This window comes from Nematolebias whitei, chromosome 18, assembly GCF_014905685.2.
Source record: "Nematolebias whitei isolate Nwh7 chromosome 18, NemWhi1, whole genome shotgun sequence".
Lineage (NCBI taxonomy): Eukaryota > Metazoa > Chordata > Actinopteri > Cyprinodontiformes > Rivulidae > Nematolebias > Nematolebias whitei.
In genome coordinates this window covers 21,536,382-21,553,561 of record NC_056515.1, presented here as the reverse complement: position 1 = coordinate 21,553,561, position 17,180 = coordinate 21,536,382, and the positions used below count along the sequence as shown (strand labels likewise).

The following is a 17,180-nucleotide window of genomic DNA, read 5'->3' as shown; positions in this document are numbered from 1 at the left end:
TATATATATATATATATATATATATATATATATATATATACTACAAGCAGTACACTAATGTCCTCAATCTCTAAGGGATTTGAATAGTGAATGTTAGTAGTTTTCAAGATGAGTGTTTGATGAAAGCATTTTTATCAACAACCACACATAACAATGGAGAAAGGGGGTGGCGTTGGTGGTCTTTGGGCATTACAGATTTATCTTTCGCCTCCCCAAAGGCCACCCCAATGAGAAAACTATACTTAAGCAATATAAAAACTAGAAAACATACATTCCTCAAATGATTGGAGTGGCTAGTTTACCCCCCTGCCACACACACCTACATGTGTGTGGGGAGCGTAAACCAACCACTCCAATCATTTGGTAGCAAAGCAACAAATAATGATGCTCTGTCTTCAAACTATTTTCAAGCCAATTAGGTGTTTGTAAATTGCAGCTAACCGTTGATATTGCAGTTGCAGTGTCGGCAGGGCTCTTCTGGGAATTCTCTGTAATGGTTTTCTTTGCAGCGCTCACAATGGGGTCCATCAGTGTGGTCTCTGCAGTTCACACAGCGCCCCGCACTGCCAGTGCTCCTGTACTGCTCCAAGTCGAACACGCACTCGTCAGATCTCCCGCTGCAGTTGCACCCTGAGTGGGAAAACACACCGAGAGGTCATGAAATAAGAGGCTTGATTTAGAGAGTGGTAACAAGGCAAGAAGAAGTAGATGAAAAAGGGGTTAAATAAAATAGCTGACAGAAATAGATAAAGCATTGAGACACACTGAGGGGCATACAGTATGTGTGAGAGATTATGTGTTCTGGGATTGGATTGTAATTTAGAGCCTCGTTGCTAATCTCATTTCACAGAGGCCTAATGAGGAGCCAATCGGCTGTCAGGGGGCACTTAGATAACAGTAATTCATGTTTACACACGAACAAATTACCCAGCCGATAACGCGCCATCAAAGCCCTCATACCCCTCATATCAAATCCCTCTTTAGTTTGCCAGTTACCCTGAGGGGGGACTTAGGTGAAATTGCCCATTTTATTATGATTCAGGCTCTCTATTGAGCTCAAAATAACCATATGATAACTCTTTCCTTTTTAATGAGGAGTCCCCACAGTAGTCACCTTAATTAATCAGTTTGGTTAAAACCCAGTTCAGAGCTTTTATTAAAAAAACTCAAATAGTTGTAATTGTGCTTTATCAATCAAAATCCATCAACTTTTTTAGTCCTACAGAGACCTACACCTGTTATACTTTCTAGAAAATATTCTTAATAAGGGTTCAATAAAAATAATTTAATAGCTCCTTAAAACTGCTATGATAAAAAAAGGATATTTGAGATGAAAAAAAAAATGCAATCCAAATTTTTTTTTTCTGTTACATAATGTGATATTAACCCCTTCCCCTTTAATTTGATTTGCCTCAAAGCCAGCTAAAGAACACGAACTTTGGATGCACACAGAGATCCGAACAAGGGAAGTTAGTCCTTGAAGGTTAGTGAAATTGCTCACGGTGATATGTTTATGTTCATTAAAAATAATGTCTCCAGTTTGTAGCTGGTAAAAAGTAAATATATTATGCAGCACAGTTTAGCTAGTCTATCATGAATAGGTAAAACTGCCAGCTGACATAAAAACAACAGCAAACAACCCATTCAGGTCCAGAGCAAAGTCATACTCATGACAAAGCAAAAGCAGAAAATACATTTGGCCAAATAATTAGACAGATATGGTATTACATTTATTTTATGTGTTTTTCTCACACGTTTTTGTGCATGCTTAGACTGGAGCCTCCTTTACACAACTGAAAGTGACAACTGATAATGACAAATTATACTTTTATTATAGTCATAATAAAACATATTAATATTGTTTTAATTTGCCATTCCACACAATTTACAGCAATAATGCTAAAATACACATACTCTGCTTCTAGATAGCAAGAATGTCAACTTTAATGATAAATCAAAATGCCAAGAGATGATATTTTTTGCATGGTCAAAAGTTTTTACAAAACAAATATAGCTGATGTTTTCCTTTTAGCATCATTTACATTTTTCTCAGTTGATAACCATTTAAGGGCACGATCGAAGTTTAACAGTGGCAGGATCAGCAGACAGGAATGGAGAATTAAGGTAAAACACTAAGTGGTTCTGTGCATGTGTAAAAATGTTTAATAAAATAATTACAAGTCCAGGCAAACATTTTTTTAAGAAAGTAAAAAAAAAGGTTATAAATTAAAGTGTATTGAAGTACAATGTGTTAGGGACTACTCTCATATACTACCACACCAAACTCTATTTGATTTGAATGATTTCTTGACTAAATTGTATAGATTTTGTGTCTGCTGAGGTCAATAAGCTGTGGCAGCCATATTGAATCAGGTTGGCTCCAAAGCATAAGCAGCTGTAGATTCATGTCCAATCATTACTTTCTGAGCTACTTTAAAATCCGTCCAGTGGTTCATGAGAAATTTTGCTAACAAAGTTGACTTCAAATAGTTAATGCCTACAATTTAGGCAAAGATCTTGTGTAATCCGTTAGCACTCTGTGTGTGTGCGCGAGGTGGGTTTCAGCTAACACATGACAAAGTTAGCCTAACAGTTTTAACCATTTTCTGTTTCCTATTTGTTTGCTTTTTGTGTTTGCCATTAGCTGTGGCAGCCATCTTGAATCAGCTTGACTCTAAAAGTTAACCAGTTGTACATCCAATAATTGCTTCCTTTTTTAACAAGTTATATTTTATGTTTAAAATATATTTTTAATAGATGGAATGAATACAATATTCTTTACAAGTATTTATACAAGAAAAAAAAAACACTGTTAAGCTCACTATGCACCTTCTGACAAATATTGACTGCCTTGCTGTCACATCTGCAGCCCCAGTGGTCATACAGCAGTGCAACACAATCTGACACAACTGTCCTCCTCCAAACACACACAAAGAAAATGCTGTAAGAGTCAGTTCTGATTGGCACTGGTGGGCCGCTAGTGCACAAATTCAACCATCTTGACTTGTCACATCCTATCCACTCGATCTTTATCATTCCAGCCAGTGGTGCTGCTGCCGGCGCTGGTCAGGCGAGCTGACAGCCAGGCGGCAGCACTGTCAACAACAGCCTGAGCCTCTGTCGCATGTCTGGTGGCGGTACGGATCCTTGTAGGCTGTGACATTTCAGGAAATCTGCAGTAATTTAGCATGTCTGCTGGTGTGCTGAGAGGAACTTATAGTCAGGGAGCAGCATAATTAGATATTACAGTGTCCTATTTTTACAAGTTTCTTTCAGTAGGCAGAAATCATTTCCTTATGATTTTATCCTATTCTCTTTGTGTTTGTGTGTTTGTCCGTACTATTTCTCACAAATATCTCACAAACCATAGGACAGAATCAAATGAGACTCTCAGAAAGTAATCACACACAACTAATTACAGTTTGAAAAAAAATCTGATTCAAAATGGAAGCCTCATCTGAAAGCAACCTTGGCAGACACAATTGTTCGGACTCAGTCAATTTTCCAGATATGTTGGTAAACTTTTTTTTTTTTTTTTGTCTTTCCTAACACATACTTCAAACTCCACACATTGAGTAACGTATTTGCCTAAAACTTTGGCATTAATGCCATCAAAGTTGTCAGGTCTTCTTCAGCTTTGTGTTGAAACGTTTCGTCTTTCATCCAAAGGACTTCATCAGTCCGAGGAGCAACAACAAGCTCAGTCTTTTAAGTAGCACACTCACATAGTGGGCCAACCAGTTTGATGGTGATGGTCTCTGGAGTCCACCCTCTCCTCCGCCGACTTGTCTAACCATTTTATTACCATCAAACTGGTTGGCCCACTATGTGAGTGTGCTACTTAAAATACTAAGTTTGTTGTGGCTCCTTGAACTGATGAAGTACTTTGGATGAAAGACAAAAGGTTTTAACACAAATAAACTATCCAGAGGACCTGACGTAACTTTGCTGGATTTTTACCTGGATTACTGAGCATGAGCTTTAATGTTTTAACATTAACTGTTACAATAAACACTGTCTGTCTGTTAGCAAAATATCCCATGAACCACTGGACAGATTAGAGTGAAACGCTCAGAAACTGATTGTCGGCTGTGCATCTACAAGTCTTCAACATTTGGAGTACTGTACATCAACCTTAAGATGGCCACTACAGCTTACTGACTTGAACCAACTTCATAATGGCTACAGTTTAATTAGATCTACAAATATTGACCTAAATCTGATGTGGTAGGAGCAGAGGGTCTTCCCCATTATGTACAGACAAAATATCACAAGAATGAGCATAGCTGCATTTACAAGTTTTGACCTAAACTTTTATCCTTTTCATCATAAGAAGTACAGTAGGAAACATGCATTCCTTCAAAAAATGCTATTCTTTCATACTAATTTTGTACGAAGGAAAGGTTCTAGGTGGGTTTGAAAGATGATTTAGTGTTAGTCTCTGTGTTGCAAGAACTTTATTCACAACAGGAAGATTTTTTTTAGTAAAAAAGAGGCATCTGAACCTCGATCATGTAGGCTGCAGTGCAAAACCCTTCAGTGCAGAGATAAGTCCACAGGCGAGAGTTCTGAGGTAGAAAAATAATGGGCACTTATCTACATGGTTTTGAAAAAGTGATCTAGTTCGATGAGTCATTGCTCAGTTTTATTCTCAGCACGTGTGAGTGCATGTGGGTTATAACAAAGACAACAGCACAGACCCGAACAGTTGGAACACACAATCAGGCATTTGGGTACCCGTGTTTTGCTGTAGGGACCATTTTACTGATGCTTTTATCCCACTTTACCCTCCTGCAAATAGGTGGTATGAGTGATGATTTTTATTCACAGATGGAACATTTCAATTCTGATGGGAGTGGTGTTTTTCAGTGTGGCAAAAAATGCAGTGCATTGTATTAATGGTGGTGCTTGCAGACAACATTAACCTGTGTTTCCCCCCTCAAAATTTGCTCCACTTTTGTTTTATTTTGCTGCTTGTTTTTCCATTTTTTGACAAAGTACATAATTAAAAAATGCCAGTATTGTTACATATTTACAGAAATGCACTAATCAACATCAGCAGAAAGAGCTGGAATTGAAGAAACAACAGGGGCCTCCAGGTCAATTTGTACTGCGGCCAAATCAAAGTACAAATGGACCTTGTTGCCACAAACTAAGTACCCATACTTTTGGGCTATAAAGGCCCATTTTGGCAGCTGCCACAATTTTGATGACTTACTGAAGTACACTTTTGTACTGAGGGAAAGTAGATTTATACATCACACTATCTATATTAACCCATCCCTCCATTCATCCATCACCTGGCAAGGACATTTTATTCATAGTATCTGAGCAACTGCATGACTTAGAGAAGTTTTTCCAGAGGAGGTACCTTTAAGGTAGCATTTCACTAGACTGGGACTAGTTGTCATTCATGAAGGAGGCTCCAGAATGTCTTACAACATTTACAAGGTCCTCAATGGTTTTGCATGCAACACAGTCTTGTGCTTGAGTTTTGAATATTATTTTTATGGCTATTGTAATAAATTGGGGACAAAGGTTAAACTCACCAACTATATCACAGCTAGTGTGCCAGATGTTAGTACAGAACCACAATATTCTATACCTTACTCTATTTTCTCTGTTTTGCCTGCCTTACTCTGTCACAGTAGCATCATCTAGTGACAAGAAGTAATAGCAGCAACAGAATAGAACATAAATGCATGTACTGTGTACAACTAAGAAAATAAGTCTCAAAAAATCTGTGTGACAAACACTGTTTACAAAATAGTCAGAAACGTCTCAAATTTGACTTGTACCAGCCTAGATTTGATCAGTTATGAATTGAGCTATATTCAGGGTGCTCTGTTCTTACAGTAAATGTTTGTGGCAAATAACCAGGTCTAAAATCCATGCTACTGATAAACAATACTTATTCCACCCGTCCATCCATTATCTTTACCTGCTTCTTCCTTTCCGTTTTGCAGGGATCACTTGTGCCCATGTCCAGCTGTCACTGTGCAAGAGGCGGGGTACACCCTGGACAGGTCGTGAGTCCATCACAGGTACTTTATTTAAAAACTTATACTTTATTAAAAAACTAAACCAAACTGGCCTATTTTCATTTCATAAGTGTTCTCCCACAGATTAAATCCTAAACGTGGAGGTGGCTGCCAAGTGGGTACAAAGTGAGCTAAGGTGAGTGTGATGTAGGAAGATGGTGTAGACTACCAGTAATGCAGTTTTGCAAGCTGTGCACACAAAATAGACTGTCATTTTCAAAACCTGGCCTTTCGACAAGTGGCGCCATGGCCTGGGCTCACTTTTATGTCACCAGCTAGTCTCCAATGGAAACAGCTAACTGAGATGCCACCTTTATCCAGCTGTCAGTAAAATACGTACGGCAAAGTAACGCAAATGAACACAGTTATGAACATTTATTGCCACATTTTCCATACTAGTCCGATTTTGTGCAGTATCACTCCGAGCTGATTCTGATAATGATACATAAATGTTGTAAGAGCATGGGTGCAAAATGGTAATAGTTTTGGGTGTTGTTTACAAAATAGTACAATAATCTACAAAAATGGCTAAAGGGAACTCTCTGGCAGAAGTCCAGTTGACCAGCACTTGAAACAGAACCTCAGACTATTTTCTTTTGTCTGGAGCTGCTTGAACCTACAATTCTTCTTCCTGCTGTTGTGTCTTTCAAGTTTTATTTATATAAAAAAAAAAACAATTAAAATGTTTGTTGAGTGTTAATTTCTCTGCCTATCTGGTTGCAAAATATCCCATGAACCAGTAAACATATTTGAATGAAACTTACAGAAAACTGTCTTTAGATGTACATCTCTAACTATTTTTTTAAAATTTAATATGGACACCTCAGCTAGAAACCCATAGAAAACATAAAAAAAGTAAATTCCACAGATATTGAGCCCAATTTTAGCATAAAAAGTGCTAACAGATTGCGTAGGATCTTTGTTTAAATTCTAAGCATACAAGACAGCTGGCATGATGCTTTCTTTTGGGAAATAGTTTTATTTTACCTTAAATTGTGCCACCTCTCTTCTTTTTTATCAGCATTATTTGCAGTTCCTGATTTAAGTTGAAAGATGTAATTTTATGCACACTTCAAAAAGTGTAAAAACAAACAGAGCATGGAAATGTGCAGTCCTTGTCTAAGTCTGTCAGCAGCAAATAGAAAAACCTTCCTTTTGTCATATAAAACTTGAAATTAATGTTTCCATTTCAGATACTGTGCTTGTGTCCAAAAATAATTAAAATTCATAACAATTCATTATCAGAAAGCCATCTAGGTTCATCATGTTTCATTCGTTGTTGGATTAGTACTGGAGGTAAATGTTAATTTGTCCACAGTATCCTCCACTTGTCTCACTGAGCCCTTTGACAAAAACTCATTTCCTACAGCTGACATGACTCCCTATTTTGCCACAACCCCAATTGCTTGTAAGGTGAACAGCTTCCTTTTGTTCATGTGAACATTTCAGGAACTGCTGACTCATAAAGGCATTAATGACACACAGGAGGCGAAGCGCAAAGATCCTTCTCTCCAAAGAGGAAAAGCTCCTTAAGGGTGGGTGAATGCACCCTGAATAAGTCAATTAACTTTTGTAATTGGTCACATGGATGGCGGGTAATTTGGCCAACAATTAGCTGTGGCTACAATGGGAAACAGACGTGACAATACTGATTCTGTTAACAACAGTTTTTTCCTGAGCTACCGGAGGAGATCACGCATGATGGAGTTTAGTGGGAGAGTGTGTTGAGAGATCAAACCAACTCACTGCACTTCTACTTGTGGCTGCAACTTTCTGCCTATACATAGTATTTACATCCGCCCATTTTTTTTTTTTTTTTGGCAAAGGGGTGGCTTCACTAATTGCAATGCTTACAATATTATACTCAATAATTGAAAAAAAAAATGTATTGAAACATAGAGGATGAACCAGTATATTAAAGTTAGGTTCAGTTTTCATGAGTGAGAGAATAATGGAGAGTGAGATTGGGAGACATATTGGTGCATCTTCTGCAGTATTGCGGAGTCTGTACCAGTACTTTGTGGTGAAGTGGGAGCTGAGCTGTAAGGCAAAGCTCTCTGTTTACTGGTCAGTCTGTGTCCCTACCCTCACCAATGGTCACAAGCTCTGGATAGTGACCGAAAGAATGAGATCGCCGATACAGGTGGATGAAATGTTTCCTCCGCAAGGTAGCTGGACTCTCCCTTAGAGATAAGGTGAGAAATGTAGTTATCTGGAAGAGACTCGGAGTAGAACCGCTGCTCCTCTACATCAAGAGGGCGCCTCCCTAGGGAGATGCTTCTGGCATGTCCGACTGGGAGGAGACCCTGGGCAAGACCCAGGACACGCTGGAAAGACTGTCTCTCGATTGGCCTGGGAATGCCTTGGGGTCTCCCCAGAAGAGCTGGAAGAGGTGGCTGTGGAAATATATGTCTGGGCCTCCCTGCTCAAGCTGCTGCCCCCGAGACCCGACTTCGGAACAAGTGGAAGATAATGGATGGATGGATGGAAGTTCAGTTTTCATGACTTTTTTACCATTGTCTTCAGTTTTGAATTCAGTGCTCCTGTTTTCCCTTCTGTTTGAGCAATTTCACTTCAAATATTTTCTTTCTTGCATTATGTTCTCTGATTCTTTCTGCTGACTACCTATCTAGTTGATCGCAGTTCTGGTTAAATGAGAGATTTTGGAGTTAACCTGTATCATGATCTGTTTTGTCAGTGTTTGTTTTTCTGTTTTGAGTTTTCATGGTATTTAGTTTGTGCATTACCCCAATTTGTGTCTACCATTATAAGTAATTTCCTTAATTTACTGGTCCTGCTTCCTGTCACGCCCACTCACCTGTTCCTTGTCTATGTGTTGTCCCCTTGTCCTGTTTCCCATATCCTCAGTCTCTATAGCCTCCCTGTTATCCCTTCAGAAATCAATGGAGCCTGATGCACATTACTCATTTCATGTATGAGCCTCCTCGATCTGTTTTTGTCAGTATGTTTTTGCTTCTATGTTAGTATGTTTTTTTGGTTAAAGTGCTGTAAGTTTTATTTATTTATTTTTTTAACTCAAGCTCATTGTGCTTGCCTGCATTCCTTCGTCTAATTCATCCTAAAACTGTGACAGTATGGGCTTTGCATGTGAACTTTTCTCTGTCACAACATTAAACCTTATGCATAAATCCATACTACAGGCTTGGACTGCAAGCCCAACTTCAACTTTAACCTAACTTTAGTCTGTCTAAATTACTACTAACAACCTCCGCATGGGCAGTTAAAAGAATCAAAGCAACAATGAAAAGGGTTTTATGACTGTAGTCATAAACTCTAAAGCTGCAGCAATTCTACAGAACAATTTTAGTCTAAAAATTAATGAAGCATCAGTAATGTCATTGAGGTAAAAGCTTTGGATGTTGTGAGTTAACTGTGAAATATTGTTTATAGTCCAGCAAAGTATAACTCCCCACACAATCCGCAGGTATGCTTTCCATTTTGCTGCTTTACAAACTGGAATTTAAATGGAATTTCAATTTGATTATAAGTAATGGACCTGAACAAACTACTCCAGATTAATAAAAGTAAATGAGCTATAATCAGTGTTTTTTAACCACCAAGCAAGCAACAGCATGAAGGAACTATCAACAGAGACCACAGTCAAAATTAAAACTAGAGATCATGACGAAATTATTTTTTAAAATATGCGCATGTCACATAGCACTATTAAATATTTTAAAAGTAAACAGAAAGAGTATGCCACCACTTGCCAAGAAAGGGTCGAGCACAAAAAGTTATGTACTAAGAACGGACAACAATATTCTGATAACTTCTTCTTTTGGCTTTTCCCTCTTCAAGGTCAACACAGCAAGTCATCCTTCTCCATCTCACTCTGTCCTCACTCCAACTACCTTCATGTCTTCTCTAACTTTGTCTATGTATCTCCTATTTTGTCATCTTCTTTTTCTTTTCATGGAAGCTGCATTTCTAACATCCTTCTACCAATACACACTATCCCTCCTCTGGGGTCTCAGTCTGGCCTCTCTAACTTTATCTTGCAGTTGTCCAACCTGTATTGTACCTCTGATGAGCTCATTCCTAATCTTATCCATCCTTGTCACTCCTAAGGAGAACCTCAACATCTTCATCTCTGCCACTTCCAATTATTTCTCCAGTCTTTTTGTTAATGCCACCACCTACAGACTATACAACAAAGCTGGTCTCACCACTGTCTTGTAAACTTTTCCTTTGATCTTTGCAGACATTTTATTTAATTTTTTTCAAATCACTCCTGAAATCATTCTCGACCCATTCCATCCTGCCTGGACTCCCCTTTTCACTTCTTTACCACATTCCCCATTTTCCTAGATAGTTGACCACAAGTACTTGAAGTCCTGCACCTTTGTGACCTCTGCTCCTTGTAGCCTCACTCTTCCATCTCTTTTATTCACGCAAATGTACTTTGTCTTACTACAGCTACTTTCTTTCCTCTTCTTTCAAGTGCATACTTCCACTTCTGCAAGTTCTATTCCACCTGTTCCCTGTTCTCACCACAGATCACAATCTGTAAAAATCATAGTTCACAAGGATTCCTGCCTGACCTCATCCATTAGTCAGTCCATCACCAGAGCAAATAAGAAGGGGCTCAGAGCCGATCCTTGGTACAATCCCACATCTATCTTGAAGCTATCTGTCACTCCTACAGCACATCTCACCACTGTCCTTCTGTCCTCATACATGTCCTGTACCAGTCTAATATACTTCTCTGCAAGTCTAGATTTCCTCATGCAATACCACACCACCTCCCTCGGCACCCTGTCATATGCTTTTTCTAAATCCATGAAGACACAATAAAGTTCTTTCTGACCCTCTCTGTATTTCTCCATCAGCATCCTCGATGCAAAAATGGCATCTGTGGTGCTCTTTCTTGGCATGAAACTATAGTGCTGCTCATAAATAGTCACCTCTCCTCTAGGTTTAGCTTCCACAACTCTCCCCCATATCTTCATTGTGTGGCTCATAAACTTAATTTTCCTTTAGTTTAATAACTCTGTACATCACCCTTGTTCTTAAAAATGGGCACCAGCACACTTCTCCTCTATTCTACAGACATTTTCTCCATCTTTCCTTCTCTATCATTTAATCATAGTCAGAGAGTCAAAGTTTCTTTATTTGCCATTCGCACCACATGCAGTACATGTGGTGGAACAAAATTGTGTACACAGGGTCCCAGTTACATCCAACAAATGTATAAAATGTAAAAGAAAAACAGTAATAAGATCTAAGATATGAACTAAGAAAAACGTTAAATAAAAATATGCTAAGCACTACTAGTACAAAAACAATATGCTTGAACAGCAGCATGAACATGAGTCTGTGTGAGCAGATGAGCACGAATGAACACAGCAACATGAAACAGATCAGCAGCAACATGAAACAGATCAGCAACATGATGTGATTTCTTTCACAGTGATTATCCTGGTTAGAGATTCATGAGTCTAACAGCCTCAGAGTAGAAGCTGTTCCTCAGTCTAGTGGTTCTACACTTAATGCTCCTCAACCTCCTGCTTGAGGGGAGTGGGGCAAAAAGTGTGTTTTCTGGTGGGTGGGGTCCTTCATGACGCAGGTGGCCCTCTTACTGCATCTGGAGGTGTAGATTTATGTGATGGTGGGGAGACTGATTCCGACAGTCTTTTGTTAATCCTGACCCTTCCAAAATGTATTTTTCCTCCTCTACATCATATACAACCAGCGGAGCATAATTACTGACAACCTGAAGCATCAGACTTTCTACTTCTACATTCATACAAATCACCTTATCTGACACTCTTTTCACCTCTACTACATTATTTGCCAACTCCTCCTTTAGGACCACTCCTACTCCATTTCTCTTTCTGTCCACTTCATTGTAAAACAGTTTAAACGCTGCTCCAAAGCTGCAAGCCTTGCTGCCCTTCCATTTGGTCTCTTTGACACAACAAAAACCCTACTTTCCTTCCTAGCATTATGTCAGCCTACTCTTTACCTTTGCCTGTCATTGCCCCCACATTTAGAGATGCCACATTCAGTTCTACATTCTTGACTTTCCTCTTCTCCCTCTGTAGCCTGACACGTTTCCCTCCCCATGGTCTTCAACTAACAGTAGCTTGTGCTGGTTTCTGAAAAGCAGCTAAATGGTCTAAAATACTCATGACAAAGCTGAGCAGCTCAGTATCTGTCCATAGGACCATGTAAGCTACACACCAAATAAAGCTGGGTTCTAGTGTTTGAAAAAATAAAGTAGACCATTTTTGAATTTGTATAAAACATATTGGAGACTCCTCCATTATACGGTGCCGTGGTTTATATAAGACTATCCATCCATCCATCCATTATCTTTACCCGCTTTTTCCTTTATGTGTTCTCCTTCCATCTGCTGAACACCCCAGTGGTTTACAGTGAAACAAACACATATTCAAGCATAGTGCAGTCAAAGCCAAAACATCAATTTAAATGAAAATCTCTGGTTTAATTTCAAGATTGTTATGCACATCAGGTTCCATCAAACTTGAGGGAGCTTAAGGAGTTTGGTGATGAAGAATCTGTAAAAGTTCTAGTGATTAGATGTACCTGATCTGTTGAGACACTGAAGAGACTTGCTGCTACGACGGCTGCAAAGGTGGACCAATAAAGTTTAGTGTGTGTTGGTGGTGCAGGGGAGTGAATAGTTATGCACAATTACATTTTTTTTTCTTTTCCCTGTTTCCTAATAACATGTTGCATTTTACATTTAAACTTTGGTAAAATAATACTTATTTGACTTTTAATCCTTAATGCATAGCTGGATGAGTATAAAAATATTCAAATTATATGCTAAAACCTTCTCAACCCAGTTGCCCACCTACGTAAGAGAGATGTGATATGTTTGTAAGTCTCTCCGCTACAATTCCTCAAAACACCAAATGCATATCTTTTAGAGGAACTCCTTTAGAGTTCCAGAGTTATGAAAAATCTCTGCCAAGTTTCTCTGCGGGAACATGGTGACACTCTGTTGGCTTTGCTCCTAATCTGTTTCCTGTCTGTGGGATGAAGATTGCTACAAGCAGTAAACAGAAATGAAACAAATCAGCTAAATCAACCCCGCCCCCCCAACATCTTGAATGCAAAGCCCCACTGCTTTTCCATAACTTCTGTATGGCCATCTTGACCACATTTACAGGTCTGCCCACCCACAGCCACCTCCTCACCATGCTGTTTTTCTCAGTATTAGCCTGAGGACTGCACAGCCTGTGCATCATTGATTCTGAGGAGGCTTCGTGCCTGAAAGAAAGCATAATCATCTCTAAGATCAGAACAAAACTAAAGTTTTTTTTTTTTAAATTCTCTGTGATGACGCTGCCTTCTCACACAGTACATGTGTTGAAGATTATCAGAGTGGAAAATTACCAGAAAAAATAAAACTACACACACACAAATCACTTTAAACAGGAACATTGTTGACATAAATTAATTTTTTAACTCTAAATGTTGAATGATATGTTTAAACCTTCATGCTACAGGTCTAGTTTCAGTATTTCAAATAAAAAACGGTAAGCAAAGACTATTATTTGAGGCATGCATATTGCCCATTGGGCAGCACGGTGGCGCAACTGGTAGAGCTGCTGCCTCTCAGCGAACAGGTCCCTGGTTCAAACCCCGGCCCAGGTGCCTTCTGGGTGGAGTTTGCATGTTCTCTCCGTGCATGCGTGGGTTTTCTCCGGGTACTCCGGTTTCCTCCCACAGACCAAAAACATGCATGTTAGGCTGATTGGTAACTCTAAATTGTCCCTAGGTGTGAGTGAGAGAGTGAATGGTTGTTTGTCTTGTTTGTCTCTATGTGGCCCTGTGATGGACTTGCGACCTGTCCAGGGTGTACCCCGCCCCTCGCACAGTGATTGCTGTACATGGGCCACAGCGACCCCCGTGACCCAAAATGGAATAAACGGGTAAAGATAATGGATGGATGGATGGATGGATGGATATTGCCCATTCCTCTTCATGTTAAAGCTTGAGACTCATTTGTCGAAAAGTGATGAAGTTAAACCTGCTTTAGTCAAACTTTGAACAAAATTTTGTGGGAAAATACAAGATCTCACATCAGGAGTACTTGTTTTAATTTATTCTCAGCTACCACCACATCAAAATTTAGCTCACTATTTGTCAAAGTGACTGAATAATAGCAATTTTTTGCATTTTCTAAGGACAGCTGGCTGACACAACCGTCTAAAATTATATTGGCTCCAAAAGCCAAACAGTTGTAAATTTACATCCAATGAATATTTCCTGAAAGCTTTATTAAATCCAATCTATCAATCAATCCCCAGAGCTGTGGCCCTTTCCAACCCCACACCAGAACCATCCCCTTCTCACACATCACCAGCAACACTGAACAATGAACTGTAAACCTCACCATATTCACCACGTGCGGTGATCATGGTCATACAAGAATAGCACGCCAAACCATAATGTTTAAAATTGTACATACAAACTTGTCGTGATGCATGCTCAATAATCCAAGTAGATAAATCTAACAAGGTTGAGTCAGGTCCTTTGGAAGGGCTCATTTTTATTGAAATGTTTCGTCTTTTATCCAAAAGACTTCTTCAGCCTGAGGAGCTGCAACAAACTCTGTCATAAGCAGCACGAAGCATAGTGGATCAACCAGTATGCTGGTGGCAGCCAAAACTAGGTGTTCACATGCAAAAGGAGGACCATTAGTCTAACGACCGATTGTTAGTGCCCAGATGGTCACTTGCCATCCAGAGGACCTGAACTTATTCAAACTTGTTAGATACAAACTTGTTTACTCCACTTACCTCACTGTGACAATCTGTTTAAAGTGTACATACAAAGCTGTACATGTTTTTATCTACACTACAATGTGACCAGTAGAAACAATATATATAATAACTGAAAATGTCACACTTTCGTCTATATGTTTGCCTCTTTTTAACATTACTCTATTGTTGGCAAGCTGGACTGGAAAGCTCAGTCCTCACCTCTTTCTACATATGTTAGGTGGAGAGCATCCTGTGCTCCAGCATCAACGTGTGGCACAGGGGCTGCACAGCTGGAGAGAAATAAAGCTCTGCAGAGAGCAGTGAAAGCTGCACAGAAGACTGTTGGAGTCAATCTCCCCACCATCACAGACATCTACACCTCCAGATGCAGTCAGAGGGCCACCTGCATCATGAAGGACCCCATTCACCCAGCACACACACTGTTTGTGCCACTCCCCTCAGGCAAAATGTTGAGGAGCATTAAGTGTAGAACCACTAGACTGAGGAACAGCTTCTACCCTGAAGCTGTTTGACTCATAAATCCCTAATCAGACAAATCACTGTAATGTCACTTTAATTGGAGATTTGTCACTTTATCTGTGTTGCTGATTATCAATGCTGCTGATTTCTTACTCATAAGCTGCTATATTAATACCCATCTTCTCACAACTGACTCATGTTTAGGCTGCTGTTTAGTACACCATATTGTATTTATTACTTTATTATTGTTTAGCGTAACTCTTAGATCCTTGTATACTGTTTTCTTTTTTGAAGTTTATATTATTGCTATTTTGGGTGTAACTGGGACCTTGAGTACACAATTTCGTTCCACCTCATGTACCACATTTGATGTGAATTACAATAAACGACCTTGAACCTTGATTACTTTACTCCTATGTTGACATGGAGGGATGCAAAACATAATTTCATTGTACTTAGTAAGATGACAAGAAAAGTTTTTTCTTCTCTTTCCTTTGATTTGTTGGATATGATTATAGTTTTATCAAAAATGGGTCACCATATAAGTTTTTCCTGACATATTTGTTTCTATGGAAAACAAGTGGCTCGTTTTCCTTTTAAGCATTTATCCATTATCTTTACCCACTTCTTCTGTTTCTTGGGTCACGGGGGTCAGTGGTGCCCATAACAAGCAATCACTATGCAAGAGGTGGGGTACACCATGGACAGGTTTCCAGTCCACCACAGGGACACATAGAGACAAACGAGACAAACAACCATTCACTCTCTTACTCACACCTAGAGACAATTTAGTTACCAATCAGCCTAACATGCATGTTTTTGGTCTGTGGGAGGAAACCGGAGTACTCGGAGAAAACCCATGCATGCACAGAAAGAACATGCAAACGCCACCCAGAAAGACCCCTGGACCGGGGTTTGAACCAGAGTAACCTGCTTGCTGAGAGGCAGCAGCTCTACCAACTGAGCCACCATGTTGTCCCCTATTAAACAGAACTGAAAAAAAAAAAATACTTACAGCACGGAATCAGTGAAAAATTATAGTATTGCTTATTCATAGAAAAGTGAGTACAGGTACAAGGCAGAACATATGAGGGCAGGTGAGGTCAGTGATTTAGCAAACCAAAGGGCAGCCTCGGCCCATATGATAATGGGTTTAAATCACCCTTCTGTGTGCAGCTGTACTCTAAGCAGATGTCTCTACAACAGGAAACCTCCCATTTTCTCAGACAAAAACGACAGTGACTTCACAAAGGCTGCGACACCAACATTCCTTGAGAGACCAATGTTGCAGCATTTTAAACTCCAGCTGAGAATTTCCATGACTCTTTAGTTTGCATAACATGCATATTTAGGAGTTAGACATTGACCTCATATTGCTCCTCAGGGCTTTGTTTCAGGGAGATTAGTCTGGGCACACAGGGAGAGAAATGTTCTCCTTCATCTTTTTGTGATTTTTGCAGTCAATGTTTTCTCACAGCATATATTAAACTGCTAAATTGCTGTATGACACAGTAGCACTATGTGATGCCATTACAATCAAAGCACAGTAAAAAGATGTGAAAGGCTGGTTACGGACTTATTAAGGTAAATTTTAAGAAAAAAATAATGAAGGGAAAAATATCTTGAACTGTGCATTTGTGTGTATGTTAGAAGAAAATCTTTGGTTCTAAACCCCCCAAAAAATGTGAGATATGAAAACTCCTGATTACATAATGCATGAAAATTGCTTATTGAGCCGCTGAAATGATGAGAAAATACAAACGAAAGAAATAATCTTCAGGTCTGTAAGCTTCACTGAAGAACAGAAAAAATGCATCAAAACTGTGCAAGGAGTCCTTCATCATGAGTTCAGACCATCCATCCATCCATCCATCCATCCATCCATCCATCCATCCATCCA

At 39.4% G+C, this 17,180-nt stretch overlaps 1 protein-coding gene across 1 annotated transcript in view; it reads right to left on the bottom strand.

Moving 5' to 3' along the window:
• Nucleotides 1-3,007: 3,007 nt before the first annotated feature.
• LOC119424489 (laminin subunit gamma-1-like) overlaps nucleotides 3,008-17,180 on the bottom strand; it is a 72,118-nt gene continuing 57,945 nt past the window's right edge. Inside the window, exon 3 of the mRNA XM_037691974.1 lies at nucleotides 3,008-3,154. Coding sequence (XP_037547902.1) covers nucleotides 3,008-3,154 — 147 coding nt within the window. The remainder of the gene's footprint in view (nucleotides 3,155-17,180) is intronic.